This window comes from Triticum urartu, chromosome 2 (assembly GCF_003073215.2).
Source record: "Triticum urartu cultivar G1812 chromosome 2, Tu2.1, whole genome shotgun sequence".
NCBI lineage: Eukaryota > Viridiplantae > Streptophyta > Magnoliopsida > Poales > Poaceae > Triticum > Triticum urartu.
Window position 1 is genome coordinate 12,721,486 of NC_053023.1, and position 16,971 is coordinate 12,738,456.

The 16,971-nt window shown below is 43.7% G+C and overlaps 1 protein-coding gene and 2 pseudogenes across 2 annotated transcripts; 2 read left to right on the forward strand and 1 right to left on the reverse strand.

Moving 5' to 3' along the window:
* Window positions 1-11,792: 11,792 nt before the first annotated feature.
* Window positions 11,793-13,243, forward strand: LOC125535117 (annotated as a pseudogene).
* Window positions 13,244-13,490: 247 nt separating this feature from the next.
* LOC125535116 (1-aminocyclopropane-1-carboxylate oxidase homolog 1-like) lies at window positions 13,491-15,604 on the reverse strand. Of its 2 annotated transcripts, none has more exons than XM_048698170.1 (3): window positions 14,846-15,604; window positions 13,978-14,299; window positions 13,491-13,852 (listed from the first exon to the last, which is right to left on the reverse strand). In XM_048698170.1, exons 1-3 carry the CDS (start codon window positions 15,394-15,396, stop codon window positions 13,838-13,840), a joined length of 888 nt encoding a protein of 295 aa, XP_048554127.1. In that variant the 5' UTR covers window positions 15,397-15,604; the 3' UTR covers window positions 13,491-13,837. The 2 variants fall into 2 exon arrangements, with proteins under 2 accessions (XP_048554127.1, XP_048554126.1); XM_048698169.1 differs by having other exon boundaries at window positions 13,491-13,875; window positions 14,846-15,590.
* Window positions 15,467-16,742, forward strand: LOC125534749 (annotated as a pseudogene).
* The last annotated feature ends 229 nt before the right edge of the window (window positions 16,743-16,971 follow it).

A 16,971-nucleotide genomic window follows, 5' to 3' on the forward strand; every position in this document is an offset into this window, starting at 1 on the left:
CTTTATGTCTCGACCATTTCGAGACTCCTCGTCATGTCCGTGATCACATCCGGGACTCTAAACTAACTTCGGTACATCAAAACTCATAAACTCATAATATAACTGTCGTCGAAACCTTAAGCGTGCGGACCCTACGGGTTCGAGAACAATGTAGACATAACCGAGACACATCTCCAGTCAATAACCAATAGCGGAACCTGGATGCTCATATTGGCTCCTACATATTCTACGAAGATCTTTTATCGGTCAGACCGCATAACAATATACGTTGTTCCCTTTGTCATCGGTATGTTACTTGCCCGAGATTCGGTCGTCGGTATCCCATACCTAGTTCAATCTCGTTACCGGCAAGTCTCTTTACTCGTTCCGTAATACATCATCTCACAACTAACTCATTAGTTGGAATGCTTGCAAGGCTTATGTGATGTGTATTACCGAGAGGGCCCAGAGATACCTCTCCGACAATCGGAGTGACAAATCCTAATCTCGAAATACGCCAACCCAACATGTACCTTTGGAGACACCTGTAGAGCACCTTTATAATCACCCATTTACGTTGTGACGTTTGGTAGCACACAAAGTGTTCCTCCGGCAAACGGGAGTTGCATAATCTCATAGTCATAGGAACATGTATAAGTCATGAAGAAAGCAATAGCAACATACTAAACGATCGGGTGCTAAGCTAATGGAATGGGTCATGTCAATCGGATCATTCACCTAATGATGTGATCCCGTTAATCAAATAACAACTCTTTGTTTATGGTTAGGAAACATAACCATCTTTGATTAACGAGCTAGTCAAGTAGAGGCATACTAGTGACACTCTGTTTGTCTATGTATTCACACATGTATTATGTTTCCGGTTTATACAATTATAGCATGAATAATAAACATTTATCATGATATAAGGAAATAAATAATAACTTTATTATTGCCTCTAGGGCATATTTCCTTCAATCAGGACTTCAAAGGCGTTTCTAACATCATGGAACATATGAGATGTTCCAGGAGTTGAAGTTAATATTTCAAGAAAATACCCGAGTTGGGAGATATGAAGTTTCCAACAAGTTCTATAGCTAAAAGATGGAGGAGAATAGCTCAAGCAGCGAGCATGTGCTCAGATTGTCTGGGTACTACAATCGCTTGAATCAAGTGGGAGTTAATTTTCCAGATAAAATAGTGATTGACAGAATTCTCTAGTCACCATGACCAAGTTAGTAGAATTTCGTGATGAACTATAATATGCAAGGGATAACGGAAACGATTCCCAAGCTCTTCGCGATGCTTAAATTGACGAAGGTAGAAATCAAGAAAAGCATCAAGTGTTGATGGTAAACAAAACCACTAGTTTCAAGTGAAGGGACAAAGGGAAGAAAGGGGAACTTCAAGAAGAACGGCAAACAAGTTGCTGCTCAAGTGAAAAACCCAAGTCTGGACCGAAGCCTGAAACTGAGTGCTTCTACTTCAAAGGGAGTGGTCATTGGAAGCGGAACTACCCCAAGTATTTGGCGGATAAGAAGGATGGCAAAGTGAACAAAGGTATATTTGATATACATATTATTGATGTGTATTTTACTAGTGTTCGTAGCAACCCCTCGGTATTTGATACTGGTTCAGTTGCTAAGAGTAGTAACTCGAAACGGGAGTTGCAGAATGAACAGAGACTAGTTAAGGGTGAAGTGACGATGTGTGTTAGAAGTGGTTCCAAGATTGATATGATCATCATCGCACACTCCCTATACTTTCGGGATTAGTGTTGAACCTAAATTAGTGTCATTTGGTGTTTGCATTGAGCATGAATATGATTTGATCATGTTTATTGCAATACGGTTATTCATTTAAGTAAGAGAATAAATTGTTGTTTTATTTACATGAATAAAACCTTATATGGTTACACACCCAATGAAAATGGTTCGTTGGATCTCGATCGTAGTGATACACATATTCATAATATTGAAACCAAAAGATGCAAAGTTAATAATGATAGTGCAACTTATTTGTGGCACTGTCGTTTAGGTCATATTAGTGTAAAACGCATGAAGAAAATCCATGCTAATGGGCTTTTGGAATCACTTGATTATGAATCAATTGATGCTTGCGAACCATGCCTCATGGGCAAGATGACTAAGACTCCGTTCTCCGGAACAATGGAGCAATCAACAAATTTGTTGGAAATCATACATACTGATGTATGTGGTCCGATGAATATTGAGGCTCGCGATAGGTATCATTATTTTCTGATCTTCACAGATGATTTGAGCAGATATGAGTATATCTACTTGATGAAACACAAACCTGAAACATTTGAAAAGTTTGAAAAATTTCAGAGTGAAGTGGAGAATCATCGTAACAAAAATAAAAGTTTCTATGATATGATCGCAGAAGGAAAATATTTGAGTTACGAGTTTGGCCTTCAGTTAAAACATTGTGAAATAGTTTCACTACTCACGCCACCTGGAACACCACAGTGTAATGGTGTGTCTGAACGTCGTAACCGTACTTTATTAGATATGGTGCGATCTATGACGTCTCTTACTGATTTACCGCTATCGTTTTGGGGTTATGCATTAGAGACAGCTGCATTCACGTTAAATAGGGCACCATCTAAATCCGTTGAGACGACACCGTATGAACTATGGTTTGGCAAAAACCTAAGCTGTCGTTTCTTAAAGTTTGAGGTTGTATTGCTTATGTGAAAAAGTTTCAACCTGATAAGCTCAAACCCAAATCGGAGAAGTACGTCTTCATAGGATACCCAAAAGAAAATGTTGGGTACACCTTCTATCACAGATCCGAAGGCAAGATATTCATTGCTGAGAATGGATCCTTTCTAGAGAAGGAGTTTCTCTCGAAAGAAGTGAGTGGGAGGAAAGTAGAACTTAATGAGGTAACTGTACCTGCTCCCTTATTGGAAAGTAGTTCATCATAGAAATCTGTTCCTGTGACTACTACACCAATTAGTGAGGAAGCTAATGATGATGATCATGTAACTTCAGATCAAGTTACTACCGAAACCTCGTAGGTAAACCAGAGTGAGATTCGCACCAGAGTGGTACGGTAATCCTGTTCTAGAGGTCATGTTACTTGACCATGACGAGCCTACGAACTATGAGAAAGCGATGATGAGCCCAGATTCTGCGAAATGGCTTGAGGCCATGAAATCTGAGATAAGATCCATGTATGAGAACAAAGTATGGACTTTGATTGACTTGCCCAATGATCGGCGAGCCATTGAGATTAAATGGATCTTCAAGAGGAAGACGGACGCTGATATTAGTGTTACCATCTACAAAGCTAGAATTGTCGCAAAAAGGTTTTCGACAAGTTCAAGGTGTTAACTACGATGAGAGTTTCTCACTCGTATATATGCTTAAGTCTGTCCGAATCATGTTAGCAATTGCCACATTTTATGAAATCTGGCAAATGGATAAACAAAACTACATTCCTTAATGGATTTATTATAGAAGAGTTGTATATGATACAACCAGAAGGTTTTGTCAATCCTAAAGGTACTAACAAAATATGCAAGCTCCAGCGATCCATCTATGGACTGGTGCAAGCATCTCGGAGTTGGAATATACGCTTTGATAAGTTGATCAAAGCATATAGTTTTATACAGACTTGTGGTGAAGCCTGTATTTACAAGAAAGTGAGTGGGAGCACTACAACATTTCTGATAAGTATATGTGAATGACATATTGTTGATCGGAAATAATGTAGAATTATTCTGCAAAGCATAAAGCAATGTTTGAAAGAAGTTTTTCAAAGAAAGACCTCGGTGAAGCTACTTACATATTGAGCATCAAGATCTATAGAGATAGATCAAGACACTTGATAAGTTTTTCAATGAGCACATACCTTGACAAGATTTTGAAATAGTTCAAAATGGAAAAGTCAAAGAAGGAGTTCTTGCCTGTGTTACAAGGTGTGAAGTTGAGTAAGACTCAAAACCCGACCACGGCAGAAGATAGATAGAAAATGAAAGTCATTCCCTATGCCTCAGCCATAGGTTCGACAAAGTATGCCATGTTGTGTACCAGACCTATTGTATACCCTGCCCTGAGTTTGGCAAGGGAGTACAATAGTGATCTAGGAGTAGATCACTAGACAGCGGTCAAAATTATCCTTAGTGGAATAAGGATATGTTTCTCGGTTATGGAGGTGACAAAAAGGCTCGTCGTAAAGGGTTACGTTGATGCTAATTTTGACACTGATCCAGATGACTCTAAATCTCAATCTGGATACATATTGAAAGTGGGAGCAATTAGCTAGAGTAGCTCCGTGCAGAGCATTGTTGACATAGAAATTTGCAAAATACTTACGGATCTGAATGTGGCAGACCCGTTGACTAAACTTCTCTCACAAGCAAAACATGATCACACCTTAGTACTCTTTGGGTGTTAATCACATAGCGATGTGAACTAGATTATTGACTCTAGTAAACCCTTTGGGTGTTGGTCACATGTTTATGTGAACTATGGGTGTTAATCACATGGTGATGTGAACTATTGGTATTAAATCACATGGCGATGTGAACTAGATTATTGACTCTAGTGCAAGTGGGAGACTGAAGGAAATATGCCCTAGAGGCAATAATAAAGTTATTATTTATTTCCTTATTTCATGATAAATGTTTATTATTCATGCTATAATTGTATTAACCGAAGACATAATACATGTGTGAATACATAGACAAACAGAGTGTCACTAGTATGCCTCTACTTGACTAGCTCATTGATCAAAGATGGTTATGTTTCCTAACCATAGACATGAGTTGTCATTTGATTAACGGGATCACATCATTAGGAGAATGATGTGATTGACTTGACCCATTCCGTTAGCATAGCACTTGATCGTTTAGTTTGTTGCTATTGCTTTCTTCATGACTTATACATGTTCCTATGACTATGAGATTATGCAACTCCCGTTTACCGGAGGAACACTTTGTGTGCTACCAAACGTCACAACGTAACTGGGTGATTATAAAGGTGCTCTACAGGTGTCTCCGAAGGTACTTGTTGGGTTGGCGTATTTCGAGATTAGGATTTGTCACTCCGATTGTCGGAGAGGTATCTCTGGGCCCTCTTGGTAATGCACATCACTTAAGCCTTGCAAGCATTGCAACTAATGAGTTAGTTACAGGATGATGTAATTACGGAACGAGTAAAGAGACTTGCCGGTAACAAGATTGAACTAGGTATTGAGATACCGACGATCGAATCCGTAGACGTGTCTCGGTCATGTCTACATAGTTCTCGAACCCGTAGGGTCCGCACGCTTAAGGTTTCGATGACAGTTATATTATGAGTTTATGAGTTTTGATATACCGAAGGAGTTCGGAGTCCCGGATGAGATCGGGGACATGACGAGGAGTCTCGAAATGGTCGAGACGTAAAGATCGATATATTGGACGACTATATTCGGACATCGGAAAGGTTCTGAGTGATTCGGGTATTTTTCGGAGTACCGGAGAGTTACGGGAATTCGCCGGGGAGTATATGGGCCTTATTGGGCCATACGGGAATAGAGGAGAGAGGCCAAAAGGAAGGAGGCGCGCGCCCCCCCTCTGGTCCGAATTGGACAAGGGGTGCAGCCCACTTTTCCTTGTTCCTCTCCCCCTCTTTCCTTCTCTCCTACTCCAACAAGGGAAGGAGGAGTCCTACTCCCGGTGGGAGTAGGACTCCCCCCTTGGCGCACCCTCCTCCTAGGCTGGCCGCCTCCCTCCCTTGCTCCTTTATATACGGGGGCAGGGGGGCACCCCATAGACACAACAGTTGATCATTGATCTCTTAGGCGTGTGCGGTGCCCCCCTCCACCATAGTCCTCAATAATATTGTAGTGGTGCTTAGGCGAAGCCCTGCGACAGTAGAACATCAAGATCGTCACCACGCCGTCGTGTTGACGGAACTCTTCCCCGACATTCTGCTGGATCGGAGTCCGGGGATCGTCATCGAGCTGAATGTGTGCTAGAACTCGGAGGTGCCGTAGTTTTGGTGCTTGATCGGTCGGGCCATGAAGACGTACGACTACATCAACCGCGTTGTGCTAACGCTTCCGCTTTCGGTCTACGAGGGTACGTGGACAACACTCTCCCCTCTCGTTGCTATGCATCACCATGATCTTGCGTGTGCGTAGGAAAATTTTGAAATTACTACGTTCCCCAACAAAAGCAACAACGGCGGTTACGACACCTCCGGAACATTTTCGGTTTTTTCTCTCCGAAAATTCCCAAAAGTTGCGAGACCAATTATGGGGTCCTCTAAGAATTTCCAGGCGAGTGCCGAAACCATTTTGACCTAATAATATATTCCGAAACAACTTTTCGGTTTTACCGAAACTCTTTCGGTGTTCTCTCTCCGGAACTCTTCCGTTGTCTCCGAAACTTTTCCGGTGACTTTCTCTCAGACTCCCTGTCTAGTATTCAGCAGATAGATGACTCTTAAGCGTGTGACCCTATAGGCTCGGTGAAGTATAGACATGAACTGGAACCCCTTCCGATCAATGATCAACATCGGAGTCGTGGACACCCATATTGACCCCTATACCCACACGAATGGATATTCAAGTGAACCCCCAGTTGCCGTGTGCTATTCCTATTGCTTCGTGATATGTTACAAATACCCGAGGTGAGATTTAGTTGCATCCCCATGGATCAACGACTTGTGCACTATGCTAGTTACCTCGTTACCGATTTTGTTCTCTTTTCTCGTTTCCGTGTCACGGCATCCCTGTGATCAAATCACACTGTGTCTGGCCAGACGATGATGGATACCGTAACACCGAGAGGGCTCGAGAATATCTCTCCATCGTCGGAGGAGCAAATCCCAATCTTGAGCTATCAAGTTACTTGACACACTTTTCCATGAACCCGTAAGCCGTTGTAATAGCCACCCATTTACGGATGACGTTTAACGAACCCCAAAGTTCATGAAGCAAGTATGAAGAAACTTGATACTCTCATGGTCTAAGGAGTTATGCAAACGTTAACCGTCTCTGTGTTTTGTATCATTAATTTGTGACGAACGAATCTCATAGTATAACATCAATTCGGGTCGATTCAACACAAATGTTCTCTTAACATTGTGCCCTCAAAGTTGCTGGCATAGACATGCCCATGACCAGGAAAACAGAATCATCATGCAACACTTGAGCTAGTCTTAGAGGCCAGACTAGGAATAATTATTACCGTTTATTATTCCACACGTGCATATGAGTCTTCCTCCGAGGCTCGTGTTATTGCAGACTCGAGAACCATATCAGTTATAGCATGGAACATAAACATAATTATGAACATGGAGATAAGTAATAGCATTTATTATTGCCTCTAGGGCATATCTCCTACGAAAATGGTGTGAGAAACAATATTTTGAGAAAATTAATATATAACCATTGAAATAAGAACTATGAGAAAACTTTTTCTGTTAGAAACAGGAGTCAACACAATTATTATTTAGCTAAATGTTTTTTGTGAAGTTATAAAAAATATTGAGTTGAAACAATAGTCTGATTGCCATTGCAGGGTGAGGTATTTCGTTGTTCTTAAGATAAGTAATTTAATTAAAATCTATCCACTGCTTTGGAGATAATTTTATTTAATTAATTTTATAGAAGGGTGGGATGAATATCCCTGTATGTTGATGTGGAATTCAGCGGACCAGTATAAGCAATTTCTCTAATATTGCTGAATTTAAATTAAACTAGTTGTGCTTTGCTTCAGTTCTATTTCTCGGATGATGATTGTCCACCTCACTACAATATGCTTATTAATTTGTACTGAACTTTTTTATCCTTTCTTAACTAATTTTCCGCTGAAGTATAGTGATTTTCACTCGCCCAAACAAATAATATCACGTTACCCCACAAATAAATCAATTTAAGTGTTTTTCATGCTTGGTGAGTATTCTCCATTAAAGGGATGTCTATATGACTTGATTGATTGCATCGGACCACATCATAGTGTTTTTATTGTGTATGTATCCATAATATCTTAAATATCTATAGAACTTGCTAGAGTGTTTTAGAGTATATGAATCTAGTAAAGAACTTGGAAGAGGTTTCATAAGTAAATAACATGCAAGGCAGGTTGTCGTACCACTGATTCGACACAATTTTTTTTTGAAAAGATCATGCAGCACAAAACTGTTGTCATGCACCAATTCGCAAAATTGTAGGGTCGCCCGTGCCTGCCTAGGAGTCATGCTAACATGAGCCTTGACATACTTGATATCATACAGACATAACTGATTACAAGACTGGTTCATGAAGCCATTATTTTTTATTGTCCATATATTATATTTTTTTGTAATCACTTATTGATTTACCAAAGAAAACATAAGTTTATTCAGCAAGTAGAAGATGGGACAGTTAAGGTGGGTTTCGAGGAATGATATTTGGTAAGAGTACATATCTAGTGCAAATCGTACATTCAACGGAAACATGGAAACTTGATCTGCTGTCGTTGGATTGGAAATGTGCGCTGCGAGATGGGAGTACGTACAAATTGCAAATTGGACCCCGCAATAATTTTGTACTTCGGTACAGAAGCATGCCGAGGCTGAGTCGTCTCATACCTTTCCCCATGGCGGCATCCAATCCCGATTCGAGTTCCTACCATGGGAAGCTAGGGTTAGGAGACAATGCTTCCCTCCAGCAGGACCCCCTCGTTCTGCTCTGGGCTAGCAAGCGGCCAGCAAGCGGGTAAATCCTCTCTGGTGATTGTCCCGCCAGCAGTGACAGTCCTCCTCCGAGCGTTTCGTGGTGGGCCTGCGGTCAGCAAGCGGCGCAGCTGATTCCTCTCCGGCGATTGTCCGGCCAACCGTGTCAGTACTCGTCCGAGCGTTCCCCAACGACGTCGTGCTGGATCTAGGTCCCCAGGTATGAGGATGTCTAGTGTCCATGTTTTCTGCTTTCCCCTGTTCTCCTCCCGTGGCTCATCTAGTGGTTCCCTCTTCCCTAGATTGGGCTAGAGTTGCAAAGCAAATAGACGAGGGGACAAGGTCGTAGCTAATTGGGTTGTCTCCTCTAGGATCAGCACATCCTTTGAAGGAAGTAGGAGAGGGAACGAAGTAGTGGCATATTGTCAGCAGATGCAGATGTTGGTCTTGAAGAAATTGGAAGGTATAATTTATTTTCTCCTAATTAAGTGTTATATACGTCTATGACTATATGTGCCTAGAGTGTGTGCTCTGTGCGACCGTGGTCTAATGAAAATTGATATATGTCTATGAACTGCTACTACTACTGCCTAGATGGAATTTAGATGATGATAAGTATGTGAATTTAGAAAGCTCGAGTGGTGTCTAGGGCTTGTACGTGCTTCTGCAAATTTGCTAGATTAATTTATGTGTGTGTGCTACTGCTAGTAGTGTGATTGACAGCGAGAAAAAGAATGTGTGCCATTGGTACTAATCCTATTGACAGTGAACTGGTACTGCTAGTGCCATCTTTACATCATTTTTTGGCTGAAAACATTCATGTGTAGTTTAAATACATGTGGAATAGATTAACTTACAACCCAGTCATTTCATTTAAGTCAACATGTGGAATAGATGATTGAACTTATATAATCAGCAAATTATATATGAAACTCATTTAAATACATTGTTTAAACTATTGAAAACAGTAATTTCAGTTAAAATTCTGTGTAGAGTAGCCATCTGCAGCAAAGACACAATCAAGTCATTTAGAGTTACAAAACCTCCAACCGTGAAACTTGCAGCCCAAACAAACACACCCTTAATGCAGCAACAAGGAACTCTTATGGCGATAGAATTGTGTGTAGTACGATGGGAAATAAGAAAGATGTTGGAACTGGTTGAACATAGAAAATTGTAGAAATGATGTTTGCCATCAGGTTTAGTTTCTATTGCTATTGATTAGTGAAGTGAGCTGAGATTAGGTATTGCAATTAGTTTCTATTGCCTGACCGATTCAACTCTTCTTTCAGGTTGCTTGGTGGCAAGATTTCTGCAAGTTATTAGGACTAATAGTACTGCATTGGTTTTTTCTTCTCCTAGTGTACTAGAACTAGGTGTTGAATGACTGATGTACAAATCCGCAGATTTGCCATCACTGTTAATTACTGTTTTCGGACCATTATCTTAACTGATGTACTTATGTACTGAAGTGATGCATTATTGAATTTGACTGACTCATATTGGTGCTACATAATCAGCACTATGTGCAACTGAACTGTTTGATTTACTTTAATTTGTTCTAGGCAATGGTTCCAGTTGTTAGAATGTGCTCTGTAAAGTGCAAGTGTTTGGTCGTGGTTTCGGCTGTTGTATTGAGTCGTTTGCTTTACTTAAATTTACTAGGAACTGGGCAGAGTTCTCTTTTTCAGGGGTAGAGTTCTGTTGGACAGAGTTCTAATTCTACTCCTAGCATCTTTGTATTGAACTGTTTGCTTTACTTGCCTTTGGCAGAATTGTGTTGAGAGAGTGTACTGTTGTTTTGTTTACCCAAATGAGGCGTTTGCTGATATAATATCAAAAAATTTACTTGCTTACCCCGTGTTGATTGCAACTAGTTTCACACCGCTGGTACAAAACGTCTACGTGGAGACACGGGGCGACGATGCTAGCTTTGATGACTTGTAAACACCGAGGGGTTATGTGCAAAATATCATTGCAACCCAGCGGGCGTTTATTTGCAAATAGCAGGTAGCAATGATGGATGGATCTAGTCCATACACATAGGATCCAACAGCCTGTGCTCAGGTTTCCAAGCTTCCACTGAAAATGTGGTTTCCACCTGATATTGTCTCGTTTGGTAAAAGAATGGAAGGTTGGACGAAGCACTCCGCCTGTCAGGAAATTGAACACTATCCTTTCTTATAAGTAGTAGAGAAATCACTTATTGGTTTACCAAAGAAAACATAAGTCTATCGGTAAGTCAATAAAAGGCGAGACAGTAAGACGGGTTTCAAGGAATCAAAGTTGGCAAAGAATTTAAGGTTGGAAGAAGCACTCCGGCTGGCAGGAAACGAAACACTATTCTTTTTTAAGTAGTGGAGAAGTAATAATAAGTAGTAGAGATATTAGTTCTGTCTTAAGCCAAACTTTCTAAAGTTTGATATAATTTATGGGTGTGGCTAGATCTCAGTTGACTGAGACTTAACCAAGTCTTAGTTAAGTGATAGTATATAAGAAGGAAAAAGGCAAAACTAGAAAGAAATTTTTTGTATGAATTTTCATGCAAGATCAAAAGAATATAGTATCGACTGAGACTTAGCAAAACTGATAATTTATATAGAAATATAATAATATCTGCAATACCAGATAAATATAATAAGGGCAATACATTTTATGATGGATCAAATGCTATGGAGTGAATGTTGCAATTTTTCTATAAATGTGGTCATACTTAAAAAAAATAAACTTAGAGAAAAACTAATATGTGAAAAAAAAACCCGGAGGGAGTACTATTTTTGTGGGCACAAGCTCTGCGTGCTCAGTTAAGCAGAAACTAACATTTTTTGAGCGTGTAAATCAAGTAGGCCTAGTGTCAATGTTGAGAAGAGGCTTGGTTTCAGCGTGGTTGTTTTATGCCAACATCGACAGGGTTTGATGCATGACGGTGACCTGATAGGATAATTGGTCATGGATGACGCATCACCATCGATGCTGCAAGTTGCAGCTGCATAATTTTGACCCATGATCCTAGCAGCCTCCACCTTTCTTGACCATTATAGCCGCCACTACAGTCGCCACCTGCCACTCTCTTCTCCCCTTCCCTCGCCCACATGATCCACAGTCCTCACCTTACTCAAATGGGAACTAGTATGGATACGACGTGGACAGTCCGAATCTCACACCATTTTCACATATTATATACTCCTATAATCTCACAGATGCCATGGCGTATGCAGTGTGCTGTATAAATTAATGGATGCCTCCAGCTCAACCGCCCATCTCCATTGATCAAAGATCAGAGCTCAGGAGCTGGCAGCAATGGAGCGGCAGGCCGAGTCGAAGCCCATCCCGCTGATGACGCCGTACAAGATGGGCCCGTCGCTCGACCTCGCCCACCGGGTGGTGCTGGCCCCGCTCACGCGGCAGCGCTCCTACGGCAACGTGCCGCAGCCGCACGCCACCGTCTACTACGGGCAGCGCGCCACGCCCGGCGGGATGCTCATCACGGAGGCCACGGGGGTCTCCGACACGGCGCAGGGGTACACCGACACCCCCGGCGTCTGGACGGCCGAGCAGGCGGACGCGTGGCGGCCCGTCGTCGACGCCGTGCACGCCAAGGGCGCCCTCTTCTTCTGCCAGCTCTGGCACGTCGGCCGCGTGTCGAAGTACGGGTTCCAGCCCGGCGGCGCCGCGCCCGTGTCCAGCACCGAGAGGATGGTCGGCCCGCAGGTCAGGCACGACGGCTCCACCGAGGAGTTCTCGCCGCCCAGGAGGCTGGCCATGGAGGAGATCCCCATGATCGTCGACGACTTCAGGAAAGCAGCACGGAACGCCATCAACGCCGGTACGTACAGGAGAACATTTTACACTCTGCTCTCCTCTGCTTTGCATTTTACACTCTGCTTTCCTCTGCTTTGATTCTAACACCCTTCTTTGCACCAACGGACCAGGCTTCGACGGCGTGGAGATCCACGGCGGCAATGGGTACCTCATCGAGCAGTTCCTCAAAGACAGTGCCAATGACCGGGACGACGGCTACGGCGGCAGCCTGAAGAACCGGTGCCGCTTCGCGCTCGAGGTGGTGGACGCCGTCGTCAAGGAGGTGGGCGCCCATCGTGTGGGCATCCGCCTCTCGCCCTTCATGGACTACATGGACTGTCACGACTCCGATCCGCACGCGCTTGGCCTCCACATGGCCACAAAGCTCAACGACCACGGCATCCTCTACCTCCACATGATCGAGCCACGGATGGCCCTCGTCGACGGCCGGCGGGTGGTCCCGCACCGGCTGCTGCCCTACAGAGAGGCCTCAAGGGCATCTTTATCGCGAATGGCGGGTACGACCGGGAGGAGGGGGACAAGGCGGTCGCATCAGGGTACGCCGACCTTGTCTCCTTCGGGCGGCTCTTTCTGGCAAACCCAGACCTGCCCAAGAGGCTAGAGCTCAACGCGCCGCTTAACAAATACAATAGGTTGACGTTCTACATCTCCGATCCCGTCGTCGGCTACACCGACTATCCGTTTCTTCCTTGATGTGTCATCGAACCATGAATAATGATTGATCCATATATTGCCATGTGAAATTCAAATGGAACCTTTTCTTTTTCTTGGCTCTTCCTTTTTTCCCACATGTACAATGTGGCTTTCTTATGTACAATTTTTCAGAAGTCACAAATTCTGAGTGTTAAAGTTTTGAAAGATTAAATTTAAAAATATTGAAAGATCAATTTTCAAATTTTTGAATTCCAAAAGTTTGAAAGTGTCAAATAATTGTTGGAAAATCCCAAGGCCTGGCATTTATATAATTTGATTTTACCGGACAATTTAGATGACCCTTGTAGCCTATATGCAATATGCTAGAAAGATATTGTAGTTTTACTATCCATTTCTTAGCAATACACACAGCTCATTTATTCCTGTTCCAGGTATACATCGGTGTTGTCTGCACCAACACAACACAAACTCTCCTTCACAAACTACAAATTCATAACCGGAAATCAGAAATAGCAGTTTTTGCATCTAACCCTATGGAGAAGTAATGTTTCATGTAATCTCTCACGAGGGTTTCCCTATACAATGGTTTGTTCTTTTCAGACAACAGCTCCTTGATTGGACCATAAATCCTCGTCGAGGCTGGATGGAAATGCGTGCTGAAGAAGAATGCGATCGACACCCTAGGGGCAGCGTTCTTCGCCAACACCCTATGCTCCACACTCCTGAACCCGTCATTGGAGATCAGCTGCACATTTTTTTAACAAAATACATATAGTTCAAAATGATCAAGCACACTGCTTATTTGTTAAACAAAGGATTTAGGGTTGGATGGACACGATTTATATACCTGTAAGAGATCACCGATGTTCACAATGAATGCTCCTGGTGTGGGCGTGACATCTACCCACCGGTCCTCGTTGAAGATCTGTAGTCCGCCGACTTCATCTTGGAGGAGTATGGTCAGGAAGCCAGCGTCTGAATGCCGGCTTGTCCCGATTGCGAGTTCAGGCTGAGGGCAGGGAGGGTAATAGTGGCAGATTAAGATCTGTCCTTGGTCGCACTCCATGTCTGTTAGGTAGCTTGGTTTGAGCCCAAGAGCTTCGGAGAGCAGCTCAAACAAAGTTTTTCCCAATTTATTAACTTGCTCGGTATATTCAAGCAGTGCATCACTGCAAATCAACATTTAAGTCCCAATAGATCAGATCAAGAGTGATTCCTCACTAGTGCCGAGTGATTTTTTATAGAACATCTTTTTGCTGCGAGGAATCGAAAATTCTTCACTTTATATAGAACATCTTTTTGCTGTGAGTTCTCAGGAAAAAAAGATGTTCAATAGAAAGTAAAGAAATTTTGATTCCCCGGAGTAAAAATGTTTTCTATTGAAATTAATATCATTGTAGAACTTATCCCTGGCCATTTTGTCAATAACCAAGGTAGAATTCACATTAACAACAATACATACTCCATGCTTGTATAAATTGTACCATATGTACTAACTGTGGATTGCTACTGTTGTAAAAAAAGAAGAGAAAGAGGGAAACTGGCCAGAGAAAAATAATGATTGTAAATAGTACTATCTCTCATTGAGAAAATCAGAGAATAGATAATGAATAGTAAATCAGTAAATTTTATCAACCTACTATGGTTCAACAAGAGGTATTTGTTAATGTGAATATAAATATAAGATGTTTTTGCAGTTTATCGGCCGCACTCACCGGCAGGTCTCCGGCATGTCGCCGACGTTGGGCGGGTCAGGGGCCATGCGGATGTGGAGCGTGTCGCGCCAGTTGGCCACCGGCGACTCGTAGAGGTCGAAGTTGCACTGGTACTTGACCGGCTTGACGGGGTCACGCGAGTAGAGCCGCGCCTTCTCGGTGCCCTCGCCGCCGTCGGCCGCGTGGAACGCCCGCACCGCGTCCGTCGCCGCGGCCATCGCCGCCTCCGGCACGCCGTGGCCTATCACCTGGAAGAACCCGCACCCTGCGGCGGCCTGGCGGACGGCGGCAACCACGGCCGCGTGGTCGCCCCTCCCAAGGTCGATCACTGGGATGGCCTCCGGTTCTTCTTGGCCGCCGGCGAGGACGGTGGTGTCCTGTTTGTCGTGGTGGCCTTCAGGGACGCGGAAGATGCGGGGGACGTGCGTGAGGCCGGAGGCGACGAGGCCGGTGACGCCGGCGAAGGTGGCGTCAAGCGCGCGGAGGTCGGCCGCGCGGTCGTAGGCAACAGGAGAGGAGGCGGCCGACATGGTTAGTGGAGTGGGTGTCATCGCCCTTGCGGTTGGAGTGCTCTTATCTGCTACCTGGTGAGCGTGCTGCAACTGTGACGCGACAGCAGCGATGGGGACGAGTCGAAAGGGCCGGCATCACCGGCGATGGATGCATGCCAACAACTCCGGTGCCTGCTGCTGCTGTCACTCCCCAATCTACGCATTTTGGGCTGAGAATCTCAGCGTACACATGGATATTCTTTTTCAAAATTAAACGATGTGACTATAAATTATAAAAAACTACACTTGTAAAAGCGTTTTTGACACTAGTGTACTGTCATAAACACTCTTACATTATGGGGCGGAGGGAGTACATCAGATCGAACAAAAGAAACAACAGAAGGCCAAGATAAAACACAAAATTACATGAAAGTTCTCCATAGTTGTCGACTCTAGCTGCGATCTCTCGCAACTCGACTTTTCTTCATACATCTCATAAACAAACCACAGTAGATCAAACCTGCACAAGCTGAACTCATCTCAAAGTTTTCAAAGAGCCATATGAGCCGCCCACCACAATAGACGAGAACCTAAGATCTATTGACACACTACTGCCCGGGAGACACCCTTGCAAGACAGGTTGTCGAACTATTGCTTCGTCATCGTACTGTTAGGGAAGACTTCAGGAAAGCAGCACAGAATGCCATCAACGCCGGTACATACATGAGAACATATACTCCGCTATCTTTTGTTTGCATTTTACACTGCTTTCCTCTGTTTTGCATTTAACACTTTGCTTTGCTTTAAATGCCGACGTGCCAGGTTTCGACGGCGTGGAGATCCACGGCGGCAACGGGTACCTCATCAAGCAGTTCCTCAAGGACAGTGCCAACGACCGAGACGACGGCTACGGTGGCAGCCCGGAGAACTGGTGCCGCTTTGCGTTGGAGGTGGTTGGCACCGTCGCCAAGGAGGTGGGTCCCACCGCGTGGGCATCCGCCTCTCGCCCTTCATGGACTACATGGACAGCCACGACTCCGACCCGCACGCGCTTGGCCTCCACATGGCCACGAAGCTCAGTGACCACGACATCCTCTACCTCCACATGATCAAGCCCCGGATGGCCCTCGTCAACGGCCGGCCGGTGGTCCCGCACCGGCTGCTGCCCTACAGGGAGGCCTTCAAGGGCACCTTTATCGCGAATGGCGGGTACGACAGGGAGGAGGGGGACAAGGCGGTCACATAGGGGTAAACCCAGACCTACCGAAGAGGCTAGAGCTCAATGCGCCGCTTAACAAGTACAATAGGATGACGTTCTACATCTCCGATCCCGTCGTCGGCTACACCGACTACCCGTTTCTTCCTTGATGTGTCATTTAACCATGAATAATGGTTGATATTGTGTCGTTTCTACCGTGAATAATGTGTCATTGACTCATTGACATATGAATTTCAAATGAAACCTTATCTTTTTCTTAGCTCTTCCCTTTTTACCCGCGTAGGCTCCGTGGTACATGTAGCTTTTTTATGTAGAATTTTCTGGCTGTGAAAATATCGCAACATTATGGGTGTTTAAAATTTTAAAATTGAAATTTTAAAATTTGGAAAGATCAATTTTAAAAATACCATATTCTG